The sequence below is a fragment of the Nilaparvata lugens genome, chromosome 4, assembly GCF_014356525.2.
Source record: "Nilaparvata lugens isolate BPH chromosome 4, ASM1435652v1, whole genome shotgun sequence".
NCBI lineage: Eukaryota > Metazoa > Arthropoda > Insecta > Hemiptera > Delphacidae > Nilaparvata > Nilaparvata lugens.
In genome coordinates, this window is record NC_052507.1 from 52,035,567 (window position 1) to 52,050,377 (window position 14,811).

At 33.3% G+C, this 14,811-nt stretch overlaps 1 protein-coding gene across 4 annotated transcripts; it reads left to right on the forward strand.

Moving 5' to 3' along the window:
* Positions 1–1,485: 1,485 nt before the first annotated feature.
* On the forward strand, positions 1,486–12,041 carry LOC111053477. 4 transcript variants are annotated; one of them, XM_039425789.1, is made up of 8 exons: positions 1,486–1,656; positions 6,234–6,361; positions 6,671–6,766; positions 7,863–8,057; positions 8,336–8,398; positions 8,921–9,059; positions 10,199–10,367; positions 10,857–12,040. In XM_039425789.1, exons 2-8 carry the CDS (start codon positions 6,254–6,256, stop codon positions 11,734–11,736), a joined length of 1,650 nt encoding a protein of 549 aa, XP_039281723.1. In that variant the 5' UTR covers positions 1,486–1,656; positions 6,234–6,253; the 3' UTR covers positions 11,737–12,040. The 4 variants fall into 4 exon arrangements, with proteins under 4 accessions (XP_039281723.1, XP_022196067.1, XP_039281724.1 ...); XM_022340375.2 differs by lacking the exon at positions 1,486–1,656 and adding an exon at positions 4,573–4,707; XM_039425790.1 differs by lacking the exons at positions 1,486–1,656; positions 8,336–8,398 and adding an exon at positions 4,588–4,707 and having other exon boundaries at positions 10,857–12,041.
* The last annotated feature ends 2,770 nt before the right edge of the window (positions 12,042–14,811 follow it).

The following is a 14,811-nucleotide window of genomic DNA, read 5'->3' on the forward strand; positions in this document are numbered from 1 at the left end:
GCAGTCTGTGACTTCGACAATGACGTTCTCAAGCTGTTCCTGAGAGCAGGAAGCGTCGCAGTCTGTGATTTCGACAAGGATGTTCTCCAGCTGTACCTGAGAGCAGGAAGGATTTTAGAATAGGGAAAGTGAAGAGAAAGAAAGAGAAAGGACGTCGCAGTCTGGGGACTTTGACAAGGAAGTTCTCAAGCTGCACCTGAGAGCTAGAAGCTTCGCTGTCTGTGACTTCAACAAGGACGTTCTCAAGCTGTACCTGAGAGCAGGAAGGATTTTAGTATAGGGAAAGTTAAGAGAAAAAAAGAGAAAGGATGCCGCAGTCTAGAAACTTCGGCGAGGAAGTCCGCAAGTTGTACCTGAGAACTAGAAGGATTTTAGAATAGGGAAAGTTGAGAGGAAGAAAGAGAAAGGACGTCGCAGTCTACCTACTTCGACAAGGACGAACTCAAGCTGCACCTGAGTTCTGTAGGAAATGATTGGAATTTTTCCACTAGGAATTACAGCAAGTCTGAATTTGCTAAATGAGTTAAAATACAGGACCATTCAATGATATGAAAACTAAACAAGGAAAATTCACTCTTTAAAATTAAGATTACCTTATTACAGAAGAGGAAATGCATCCAAGTGACCGGCACTAACATACAGTTACCTGAATCACTGCAGAACCAAATATGGAGAATAGCGAACAGATTTCCGTGCTAAACTTAAAAATGTTGTGAAGTGACAAAGTTGAGACTTATAAATATAACTCTCAAAAATATCAGCAACAATCAGTGAACGATGCGGAACACACTGTAATTGAACCGAATAGGGCCTACTTAAATTTCCCACTCAACTATATGTAGCACAAACTTGAGATCCCATACAGATTTCAAAACCAAGGATAACTCGTTCACCCCCAGTGAAACGAATTTAGGAAAAATAACCGACAAGAAAGAAAATCCCCAAGGAAGTTCTATCTTCAAGTTGTCTGGAACTCGTCCTACAATTTTCTATATTAACACACAAAAATAGAATAATCCCCCTAGAAATAACTAGTAGCGGGAATGTCGTAAGGAGAGGAGATTCGCGACCCGTTCACACACTCAACCACCGAACAACTGACACTCTCACAGATCTCCTTGAAGCAGTACCGGGTCGCTGAAAATTAGGAGGCCGGGGGAAAAGAGATTGCCGACCAATAGGAGTCTCAAGAGACGATCACGCCACTGGTCATGTGACAGGGTTTGACTCAGCTACTCCTGATGATAAGGGTGCAACTAATGATGACAATGCTACTAATTACTATACTAAATTAGTCCGGTAAACAATCTTTCTATTCCAGAAATTTCATGAAGAATGATACCGACCCGACTCGGTAGCCGCTTATCATTTTGATGATATGGGTGCTGCAATACTAGATACGAGAACACTCAAAGTAGTAAGCAATATCTGGAAATTTCTGGTTATGATGAATCTGTTGCTGATGATTTATAGGGGTTGACGGCGATGGTGATGATGTACATACACAACTACAAGTTCAACAAAATATATATGGAAGTCGACCCTATTCTTATTCTAAAATAGAATGAATTCACTAAATTTTACACTGGACGATGGCTCTCCATCCGTCACAAAAATTCACTTTGTGACAACATTTCTTACAAACCGCAAAGCCTTGTAAGAAATGCTATTTAAAGTTGCAGCTTTGGCTAGATCAACAGTAGACCAATTGGTACACTTACCTTTAAGTAGAACTTGTCTTTGACAATTTGAAAACTTTCCTTCTATTCCTTCTCTCATATTTTGTATTCTCTTTATTTCATGATTAGATTGAGACAGACAATTTTCAAATCTTTCAATGTCTCTCTTCAACTCACTATTAATTTTCTGTCTCTAGTAGGGATAATCTTTCTTCCAGTGTACTACAGCAGGAAACTCTAGAAAAAGTAGCTTTCAATTTATCCTCATCATCAATTGATCTTTCTACTTTTTCTTATTCAGTAGTTCCTGTTTCTTTGTTTACATTAAATAACGCATCCTCAGCGATGTCTGATGTATAAAAAAGAATTGTTTGTTTCATTAACTGAACTATCCATAAAATTATTTTCTACTTTTTTCTCTTGATCATCATCATCATCATCATCATTTTTTTTAAAGACAACTCTGCTTCACTTACATCTAAAATACATTCCTGATTAGATAATATATCTTCACATAGTTTATATATGGCTGTTTCTTTTATCTAATCTTGTTTTCCTAGCCATTTGAGAATTTTTCAAGCTTCTTGTACTAGGTGACACACCCGATTTCGTGGATGCTAACTCTAGATGCGGCACAGATGTAGATTTTAAATATTTTTTGCCTGATAGATTTTCTGTTAGTCTATTTCTAGAATTTTGCTCATAACCATCCTCCTCGAAGAGTTTGAAACAAACACATGCATTTTTTATATCAATTTTTTTATTCTCTTACAAGCTTTGATCCATCTACGTAATATTGCAGGATTTTTAGGAAATCTATGATAGTATTCGATACCTGGATCATTTTTATTTTTTGTGTCGCTCGAGCATCTAGCCACTGCACAACGCACCATGATGACACGCCACAATAAAAAATATAATTCTTGCAAATACTTATCCGAATTCGCTTTACATCAATACTTTCTTTAAATTGTAAACAGAAAAAGACTAACCATTTCCATGGTTACAGTCAACGATTCAAGTAAACGGAGATTGAAAAAACAGATTTTGGAAATTTGGTCATTCTTTCTGAAACCTGCATGTCTCTACGTCATTGGTAAAAAGATGATGATTTTGATTGTTATAAACAATCATTTGGATTGATCAACAATTAAATGATCGATAAAGAACTTTGGATTCAAAATTATTTTCACTTAGTGACCAAGGCACAATCTAGAAACATAATTTTTATCACATATACATGTGATTGAAAGCCCCAATATGGAACAAAAGAGAGTATGGGGTGATAGTATAACACTCACATTATTAAATGCATTATATACAGAAAAAATTGCAATTTGAAAAAATATCTGAAAATATGCCCAACTATTATCTCTCCAGTTATAGGAAAATAGTGTAGAGATTGAAAAGAATTGGAATTTACCACACATTATCCTGTTTTAAGTGCATGAGAGAATTCAATTTCTAGAATAGAAATGCCCTCGAAGTTGGTTGAAGAGGTTGTCATCCTTTCGTAGTCTTTCAAACAGGCATTCAACCGATCTCTTGTCTCATAGAATTATCAAAAGGGATATATTGTAGGATACTTATAGAATAAATTCATATTCATACGTATACTTTTCAATTCATGATTCATTTTTATAAAAAAAATTATAATTGGATCATGAAGAGTTGATTTTCCCTTTCACAAATAAATCAAGAAATACATGTTTCACAATTAAGCAAGTATTCAATACAATTCTCAATTATTGAGAATTCCCCACGCAGTATGCATGCTTTGATATATATTCGCCCTTATATTTTGTTGTAGTTTCCAATTATAAAGATATTCAACCAAAAACTATTTCCTGATCAAGTATGTGAAAACCTTAATTTTCCTGGAAAAAGAGATCCTCCTAAGGGATTAGGCAAGATGTTCTATTGATTCTACATATAAAATACAGTAAACAGACAACATAAAGGATTGTGAGAGAAATAATATTATAGTACAATCAATGTTTTCACGTTTTTAATTCCTTATTCAATGATCGATTTATCAAATTCATTAGCATTGAGTAATTGAATTACAAAAGAGCCATGGAAAAGATGTTATTTTTCAATAAGAGAGCAACAGGTATTCGATGTGCAGGCTCTTACAAAATCGATCATTCTGAAAGATCCAGCCGTACAAAAGTATTTAATTTCTAGAAAAATTGAAGATAAATATTGTATGAATCGTAGGAAATGTCGATGGAACTTTAAAGCTATGTACTTTTTGAGAAAAAGACTTACAAAGTTGCTCAATATTTAACATTGAAAAGATAGGAAGAATAGATATTAGGAGCACCAATGAAGTCACACCGATCATCTGACTCTGATCATTAAAAGATCGAGATGCGCGTGGCCACTACCTTCTAATTCTAGGTACCTTGATTTAAACATTTTTGCCAAACCATCGACTTAAATCTTAGACCTCACTTCGCTCGGTCAATTAATTTAGTTGCCAGTTAACAACTGCTTCGAAGAGGTACCTACTCTCTCTAGATTAGAAGAATATACATCATGCTACAAGACAAACCAGCCTTGTTGAAATATCGCCAAAAGATTTCTCAGTGAGCACCTGTCCTTAGTTCAGTTCCAAAAATTTAAACTCTAGGCGCTCATTATCTCAAAAAGTAATGATCGGAAAAATTTTTTCTTGAGAAAACTTTTTAATTTTGAAAGCTTGATGATATACAAATCGAAAATCTTTGAAAAATATCACCAGTAGAAAGTTTATTTTCAGCCTTTGCACAGCCTTAAGGATAAGGACATCAAAACTATTTTTTTTATAGCAATATTTTTTTGTTGGCAAGAAAGAAAAACAGCTGAATCTACATCATTTTCATAATTTCATATGATGTGATTTGTTGAAAAAATACAAAATCTAAAATAAAAATATAGCATAAAAACCTCTACAATAGGTCTTTATCTTTTTTGTGGGTGCCAGTTGCCTTTATAGTTTGTACAAATATCTTAGAACATATAATATTGAAACACATTAAGAAAGGTAAAGATCATGTATATTATTTTACAGAGTTGTTTAATCTACTACTACCACAATGTACAATGTATCAGGCTTGTATTATACGTACACTACTAGGACACAGAGTTGAGAAACTAGTAAGAACGATAGTGTCCGTGTGTGTTAGTAGCAATTTTGTTTAATGCAATGATTATGGGCGTTAACTAACCAGTTATGTCCCAGATCAAGTGTTCCCCTCTAGATCCAAAGTGAAATAAGCGCCATAAGAAATACCCTAAAGTAGTATTATAGTAGCACTAAAGCTACGGTACCTACAATACAACGTTAATAGACAGTCTACTAACTTTGCCTAAAATAGTTAATAATTCATTAAAGTGTTTATAAAACATGTCGTCAACGGTGACGATGGAGGGAAATTACTGCAGTATTCATCTTTCCTCAATAATTTATTGTTGATAGTCTTATCCTTGTGGTTAGACTATGAGTGTGTATCATAAATGAATATCGAGGCACCGGGCTTTGCTCGTTATTCATTTATTGATAAACAAAACAAAATTCTTTAAAATGATTTGGGAAAGACTAATATGCACAGCCCAAAACTGTTTCTTCCCCGAATTTTGATTTATACACTATAAATGGTCCGAAAAGTAGGTTATGTTCCATACACTTGAATTCAGGTCCAATTTCCAATCCAAACATTCGAAAACAGGAAAGTTCCAATTTAGATGGCTTACAAACCAAATTGAATAACAAAATAACACTCACTAATCACTTAAAACTGTAAAATAATGATTAACTTTGAAAACTCTGATATACTTTAATTTAGAATGATATACCATTTTATGTCAACAAATCAGATATTTTGATCAAGTTGATTAAAATTTCTTTCTCATGAGATAAGCTGATTGATTAAGAGCCCCCAGCAGCTGAGTGCATCTGCTAAAAACGTTTTATGGTTGAAGGATTAAAAGAAAAATGAACTTTTTTGATGAATTTGAAAACATCGCAAAAATATGTTTTTATTTCAGATATAGTTATTATTTTTGATCAATTATGGATAATTTCACCTTTCAAACACTTGAGGTTTCTTTATTTTTTTAGGTCGTGTTTATGTTTTACAGCTGGCTATACGTCAGTTTATGAATTTCGGGGATGAGATATTTTGATTTTCCACAGACGCACTTGCTCACTCACTTTTTTTCACAGACGACGAAAGTCTCAGCTGTTTTTCCAAGGATGAATTATCCTTTTAATGTTCTTCAGCGAGTTTTCCCAGGGATGAGACCTAGTGCAATCGAATTTTTATATCATGAACCTACTATGTTCCAAATTTCGTGAAAATCGTTAGAGCAGTTTTCGTGATCCGTTGGACATAAATAGCCACATAAATAACCAATAAATAATCATTTAAATAGTCAAATATATACAGAAATTGCTCGCTTAATATAATAGGATAAATTAATCACAAATACTTTCCAATCAAATCCAATTTTTTTTATTTGAATCATCTTAATTTCATGTAATCTGTGTTCTCACATATTCTATTGCAGTTAATTGAAAAGGCAATATTATGAAAAATCAGTGTCCTCCAATCAAGAATATTTCCACTTCTATCAATTTGAGAATTGTTGGACTTCTTTCAAGTATTAGTTTTCAAAATGCAAAATACTTTGCTGAGGTAAGCAACTGTACAATGTTTGCTCTAAAATAATCTTTATATGCAATACTGGTCCTAGTGATAGTGCTGACTTTTTGTTTTTAAAAATTTAAATTGAGTTCAATAGGCCTTATATGTGTAGAATTCAATAATAATTATTTTTTTATAAACATTCGTTTAATTATTTTTCGTTTCATTAAACATTCGTTTAATTATTTTTTTGAAACATTCGTTTCAACACTCACGAAGTTGAAACACATTCAAGAAGAAAAGTTGATTCTCAATAATAGAATTGTGAATACTTTTACATAGTGATGTTCCTTGTTTCAGATGCTTTTTACTCATCAAAGATTTAAATATAATAAACCACTATACAGATCTTTATTGGAATTTGACTGGATCGAGTATAGATACAAATTAAATAAGGTACCTAAGTCATAAAATTTTCATTTTTGCCTCATTCTCCTACATTGTACTTAATTAAAATTTAGATCAGTAGATGTGTAATAAATAATTCATAGAATACGGAGCATTCAAAGAAGTAAGGAATAGAAATTTCTACAGCCCATTTCTTTTCCAAGAGGAATACATTACTGAGTTAGTTTACCTAGAATGCTTTGCAAGAGTTTCTGATACAAAAGATCGATGAGGATGACTCTGTATCGACCAACAATGAAATGTTCACTTTGTGCAAGATGATGCACCACTCACGTACGAGCATGCTCGGGCCCAGTGGAGGCAGCTATTTTAAACTCAAATTAGGTAGTAAATACGATAGTAAAAACGATACAGCAACAGAATTTTAGATTTACATAATATTCTAGAAAAAACTTCAAGTTTCAGCTTCAAGTTATGTATCTTTTCTGAATAAATTATTATTTTATTCAGATAATTTTTTTTAAATTTTTATTTTCCTGAATATGGCAACTATATTTCTTGAAACACTAACATCGTTTTGTTCTCATTCTAATGACATGAAACATAAGTGTCATCAAATTAAATACAAAATGATTCTAGTTAATTAATTAAATTACTCTGAATTTTGTGAGGTAATAATTCATTCTACTCCTCTCAAGTAGGCTTGGAGTGTTGAGACTAATAAAAAATTTACTTATTATTACCCAGTTAGGTATGTCCAATAATAATGTAGCAAGCTTTTATTTGATAGGTATAGGCCTATACTGTATTAATTTGATATGGTGAGACGTGAGACTCAAACACGCATGCCCGGTTTCACCAAGCCGGGTAAAGACAATTGAACATGGTCAAGCCGGGTACGATTTACAAGTTGCACTGCAATATTATGTTCACATAATCATAAAATCACATATTATGTTAATGTTGCAGTGCACTCATGGTAAAGCGTACCTATATGACCATGTTCAAATGGCTTGACCGAGCTTGGTAAGACCAGACATCTTGTATATTTGTTAAATGTTAATGCCTAACATTCAGCAACCTATGCTGTATAAAGAGAATCTCACGACATTTTATTGGTTTTTGATTGGCGCGTTGTGAGCAGAACATAGGAGGACAGGCTTGGGCATTGATCAAAGACGTGGCAGTGTTCTGGAATGATGAGCTTCTGGGAAATGACAGTGATCTATTCAAGGTGTTGGTGGGATCGAATCTATTAATGCAAAATGTGCCTGATCGTTCGGATTTGCTCGCTCTTGCAAACAAGGCTAGAGACGATTACTTCAATAAGGATCCTGATGTAAGGAACATTTTTATTGTAGTCAAAATAGCTTACTGCTAATGGCTAAAATCATTAATGTAGTGGCGATGGCCTACTATTGAAATAATATTAGCACGGTACAGGATTGATAAACATGGAATATTCAGAATAATTTTTTCATACAACAACAATAATAATGATTAATTAACTTAAACAACAATAATGGTTCTATTGGTTGTGAGCTTTCTATTGGTTATAGCCTACTGGTTATTTATTGAGAAATGAAAACTATTATCATTTTTATTATATTGTTTCAGAGGTCGTTTGCATTTTTTGAGATAAGTGAAAACGATGCAGTGATCGGATCATTTGTATTTGAGGTACCGTGAATAAGTTATTATTTTATTTACTAACTTTAACCTACCTCTATATCTTTCAATGTATTTTTGTTTTCCAGGATATAAGCCTAGGCTATTTTAGAGAAGCAATTCATATTTTTTAATGTTGATAAGAATATCTCTTTTAGAAAAAGCACATTCATTCTAATAAATGAAAGAATACCATCAAAAAATTGGTTAACATTGTTTAGATTCAACGCTACAAAAAGAGTCTAAAGCTGCGTTTACACCAAAGTTATTAACAAAATGTTAATAACTCAATCCTTATAGATTCTATTACATTGAACATAACTTATCATACACATAATGAACATAGAATGTGCTTGTCAAGTTCCATTCAATCTAATAGAATCTATAAGGATTAAGTTATTAATATTTTAATAACTTTGGTGTAAACGCAGCTACCTACTAGCTATTCAAAATAATGCTAGTTTGACATCTATTCAATTACCAACTAATAATAATACATTTTAATCAATTGAAATAATAAAAACCATTTTCCAGCTTTACAGTGATCTACTGCCAGACACCTGTGACAGATTCATGTACCTATGCATAAATCATCCTCTGAAACAGGCAAAGCAAACTTACACCGGATCAAAGTTACACAGAATCGTAAAAAGTGGCTGGGTTCAAGGAGGAGGTGATGAAAATTTTCTTCCACAATAAAGCTCTATTTTAATGAGTTACATTTTGGGTTACTTACAATCATAAGTCCCAGAATACAACAGATTATGAATTAAGTTATTAGTATATACGGTATGGGTGTAACTTTATAGGTGTTAGTTAAGTAGGGTGGGTATACTGCTCCTCATTTACATTTGGAAGATGATACATTATGGAGAAGGAGGCCTCTTCTTCTCCATACTGGCTCACCAAGGTGGGAGGATGCAAATTATCCTTAGCCTACTTCAGATGGCGTATACAATCAGTCGAATGAAGCTGTTTCTCTTTGTGAGGATAACAGTGTTAGGCTATAATCACATTGGATGGACATGTGCGCAAGTGCACGTGTGAACACGTCTGCAGATGAGAAACAAAATGTGGAAAGAGCGATAGGAACACGTTGTCAATTATTGTGTGTCGCTGCTTACACTGAACACCACCAGTGCAAGTGCACGCGTTCATTGTGAGTGTTTCTATGGCTCTTTCCACATTTTGTTTCCATCTATCTGCACGCGTGGTCTGGTCACAGCCTAAAGACTCAACCTGGGTGACACAAGGTGGGTATTGAGAGTATTGCTAAACCGGATACGCATGACACTGTCAACATGGCTGGCTCTCAACTCAGAGAGAAGCAGTCCCAAAAAACATCTCGCTAAACTCATATCAGTGCGTAAATGAAATCTGCCGTTATTATTTTTTCAATATCCATTTTTAAGCTTAAATTAATATGTTGTATCAGACTTCAACCTACTAATGTTTTTATCGTATTGCCATTACAAGCGTAGAAGAGGTAGATAAAATTGTTGAAAGATAGACATAATCACGCAGATAGTGAGTTAATTTCCTCACTTCTAGTTCAACATTTGTGAATTCAGAAATGAGAAATTAAGGAATGTGGAATGAGAATTTGTGACTCAGTAAAAGGAAGATGGATCTGTAAAAAATATATTATTCAAAAGATAGAGACATAAACTAAGAAAACTCAACTAGATTTTTTTCTTATTCCAATGCAGGAAGGCTGAAATGTGATCGGCTGTATACTCTGTACAAGGACGACTTATGTGAATCTTGCTCTGAAAGGAGTAATAATTATTTCTTATTCACACTTATTTTCAGATATCGGATTGGAAAATGTCGCTCATCTTCCGGATGAATGTTATGCTGTAGATCATGATCGCAGAGGAATATTATCCCTAGCTAACTGTGGTAAGGATACAAATGGCACCCAGTTTTTCATAAATTTCAATCCTGCTCCCTGGATGGATACTTACTATGTTGCTATAGGGTAAGTTATATTACAAATTTAATATTATTGTATAAGTTTATTGCTCAAGAATCTCAATTATTATCTTTGACTTTCCAATAAATCTATCTTGTATCTTTCATTTACGTCACACACCACTAATTGAAAATAATTTATAAAAAATATTTTACTACTATTACCTACCTTTTGAGGTAGGCTACAATTTTCACCTATTTAAGCGTTTGGAAATTATTAAATAATTTTTCTCACAATAAATACTAATTACCCTAGCCGTATAGTTTGGCGATCTACGCCACAGTTGATATAGTTCATAATTGGAATTATTTGGCTTTATCTGTATAATTATATGGTTCCGACTACAATAATTTTCCTATTACCTAGTAGACTCAGTAAATGTAACGTATATCATGCTTAACGATAACTTGTTCCCTCTTTTGCTCCAAAACTTTAGTAAATTTAATTGATTAGTATGTTTCGAGTTTTATTAATTCATTTTTGCATTTTTTCCAGCCGCATAATTGAAGGTCATTCTCTGCTACAGCATATAGAAAACGCGAAAACCTACTACGAAAGTCCTTGTTCGAGTTTTGTGATAACTAACAGTGGTGTCCTGCCATATGGTAAAGGTACAAAAGTTCGTACAGACTTCATAAACGAAACCATCCATCTTATACACGACAGATTCAAATTTTCAATTCGACAACAAAATTTGAATTTGATTCAGAACAAATTGACAACTGTTTCTAAATTTGAGAGCGATCAGAGAAGGATTAGAAGTCGTAAAGTTCTGGGGATTGATAAGGAGGCGGAGGCTGTACTGAACATACTAGACCAACACATGTTGGATGTACATGTGGTGGAAAATATTTTGGAGAAAATTTTGTTGAACACGTTTTTAGCTGCCGCGGTTCATGAAGTACATCCCGATACAAAATACTCGAACCAAGTGTCGTCATCTGAGATGTCGATAGGGAGATACAACTTGGACCTCTATTCTGAGCCGCTGTTGAGAGCTAGTCTTCTAAAGTCGTTTCTCAGGATATGCTACGAGCGGGGATTCCTTGAAAGTCCATCACCAGACTATGTGAGCGAGAAGGAGATGAAGTCGTGGGACTTGTGTGAGCCATCGTCGGACACCACCATCAACTACATCCTCAACTGTGTGATGAAAGCTGTAGGCGACCAGTGCTCTCTAGCGGAGGATCGAAGAGACGTCACTTCCATTATCGATAGGCTGATTTGTGAGGTGACTGATATAGCCGACTTGTCCGAGTATGAAGCGGCTGTTCGAGACCAGGCGAAAATATTTCTTAGTGGTGTGTTCAAAGAGGCTGTGGATCGGTTCATGTCCCTAAGTGACTCAACTATGGAATTCAGGTTCACTCTGTAGCATCAGTTAAATGCTGCCTTCATGTTTCACGAGAAAGAAGATATATTTTGTTTGAAAAAATCGATTAAATAATTAGTCCAAATTATGTAAATGTGAGTATGAAATTTGTATTTTAATCAAAATTACTAAATGAATGTTTTGTGTAAAAAACCTTCAAACTGATTTCTTCAAATATAATATTGTGTCCGAATATGAATATAAAATGTGTATTTTTATAAAATAACTGTGTATTTATTTGGATACAAGTAATATACGGTACTGTAAATACTAGTAGTTCTGTGAACAGTAGACCTCACGCAGTATTCTCATCCACAAGTACCTGATTGAAACCAAGGTACCTAGAATAGAAGGTACTGGGCCCGCGCATCTCGATCTTTCAATGATCAGAGTCAGATGATCGGTGTGACGTCATTGGTGCTCTAAATATCTATTCTTCCTATCTTTTCAATGTTAAATTGAGCAACTTTGTAAGTCTTTTTCTCAAAAAGTACATAACTTTTAAGTCCCATCGACATTCCCTACGTTTTATACAATATCTATCTTCAATTTTTTTTAGAAATTCAATACTTTTGGACGGCTGGATCTTTCAGAATGATCGGTTTTGTAAGAGCCTTCAAATCGAATACCTGTTGCTTTCTTACTGTATTGAAAATTAACATGCTTTCCCCTGGCTCTTTTGCAATTTATTCAATTACTCAATGCTAATGAATTTGATAAATCGATCATTGAATAAGGAATTAAAAACGTGAAAACATTAATTAGATTATAGGCCTAATATTATTTCTCTCAAAATCCTTTATCTTGTCTGTGTACTGTATATTATATGTAGAATCAATAGAACATATTGCCTAATCCCTCAAGAGGATCTCTTTTTTCAGGAAAATTATGGCTTTCACATTCTTGATCAGAAAATAGTTTTCTGGTTGAATCTCTCTAATTGGGAACTACAACAAAATATAAGGGCGAATATATATATATATATATATATATATTAAAGCATGCATACCGCGTGGGGACTTCACAATAATTGAGTAATGTATTGAATACATGCTCTCGTATTGTGAAACACCTACTGTATCATTTATTTATCATTTTTTAGAGGAATTCTCAATTGATACTTGTTCTCTTCTTGCAAAACTCTCATTTTTTATTTATTTGTGAAAGGGAAAATCAACTCTTCATGATCCAATAATAATGTATTTAATGAAAATGAATCATACATTGAAAAGTATATGTATGAATATGGATTCATACTATAAGTATCCTACAATATATTCCTTCAAATAAACTTGATAATTCTATAAGACAAGTGATCGGTTGAATGCCTGTTTGAAAGACTACGAAAGGATGACAATATCTTCAACCAACTCGGAGGGCATTTCTATTCTAGAAATTAAACTCTCATACACTTAAAACAGGATAATGTGTGGTGAATTCCAAGTTTGTTCAATCTCCACATTATTTTTCTATAACCGGAGAGATATTTAACCGGAGGTTGGGCATATTTAAAGATATTTTTTCAAATTGAAATTCATTCAGTTTATGATGCATTAATGATGTGAGTGTTGTTATACTATCACCCCATACTCTCTTTTGTTCCATATTGGAGCTTTCTTTCTACCACATAGAGTGATGTATATTATGTGATAAGAATTATGTTTCTAAATTGTGCCTTGATCACTGAGTAGAAATAATTTTGAATCCAAAGTTCTTTATCGAAAATTCAATTGAAATTTAATTGTTGATCAATCCAATTGATTGTTTATAACAAAAAAATCATAATATAATATCATAAGGAAGGAAAATGGTGCGCTTACCATCTTCATCCATTGATCATGCACATTCTCCTTCTGATGGAATGCCCTGCACTAACAACCTTTATTCTCTGTAACTTTATTCTATTGGTATTAGAATCAGTTTTGAAAGGATATATATTGTTCTTCAATGTTGTTTTCCATCACGAACTGCTTACTATTAAATCACTTTTAGCTATTAGAAAAAACGACTAGCAGTCAGATATTTTCTAATAGCAAAAAGTGATATATATTGGTTGAGTTTGCAGAAGAATATCACAATGAACAAAGGAAACAGCTCGAATGTGTACAACGTAATAAATAACGAGAAAGCTCAAGATAACTATTAAAGTATTCAAGCCAAGCCTAATTATTATGATGATAAAACAGTGATTGAAAAAAAATAGGCCTATATTATCATTCAAAGTATTACTAGGAGAAATAGGCTACATTCAGTACTGTTTTTCAACTTTATAATTGTTGGGATATTAAAACTTTGAATAAAAACCGCCAGTAGAAAACCTTTGAAGCTATTCATGTTTTCAAATGCTGCCAAATTAATTCATTCATTCCTCCTACGAGTATCCCTTCTCGTAGTATCAAATGAAAGTTCTCAATCTTCAAACCGGTATACCCTTACATTACCGAGCATTCTGGAAGATCTAGGAGTTCAAGAGTGATGAATTTCTAAAAAAAATTGAAAATAAATATTGTATAAATCGTAGGAGATGTCGATAAGACTTGAAAGTTATGTAATTTTTAGGAAAAGACTTACAAAGTTACTCGAGAAAAATAAATATAATTATTGTATATGACCGTAACGCACTAATATCACCTGGTTAAAGTATGTGGATATGTGTAAATAATTTTTCCTGAATTAAGAGTGCACTCTTGAAGGATTTAAGATGTTGAACCGGCAAGATGTTCCACTGATTCTATGTAATAATATACAGTAGGCTACACAGACAAGATATCAACGATTTTGAGAGAAATAATATTATACTCTAATTAATGTTTTCACGTTTTTTATTCCTTATTCAATGATCGATTTATCAAATTCATTAGCATTGAGTAATTGAATTACAAAAGAGCCAGGAAAAGCATGTTAATTTTTAATAAGAGAGCAACAGGTATTCGATGTGCAGGCTCTTACAAAATCGATCATTCTGAAAGATCCAGCCGTCCAAAAGTATTGAATTTCTAAACAAATTGAAGATAAATATTGTATAAATCTTAGGGAATGTCGATAGGACTTAAAATTTATTTACTTTTTGAGAAAAAG

Coding starts and splice junctions, on each gene's coding strand:
- LOC111053477 (XM_039425789.1), top strand. CDS start 6,254: ATGAAAAATCAGTGTCCTCCAATCAAGAATATTTCCACTTCTATCAAT. Junction 8,058..8,335: donor ACTTCAATAAGGATCCTGAT/GTAAGGAACATT, acceptor ATATTGTTTCAG/AGGTCGTTTGCATTTTTTGA. Junction 10,368..10,856: donor ACTTACTATGTTGCTATAGG/GTAAGTTATATT, acceptor CATTTTTTCCAG/CCGCATAATTGAAGGTCATT.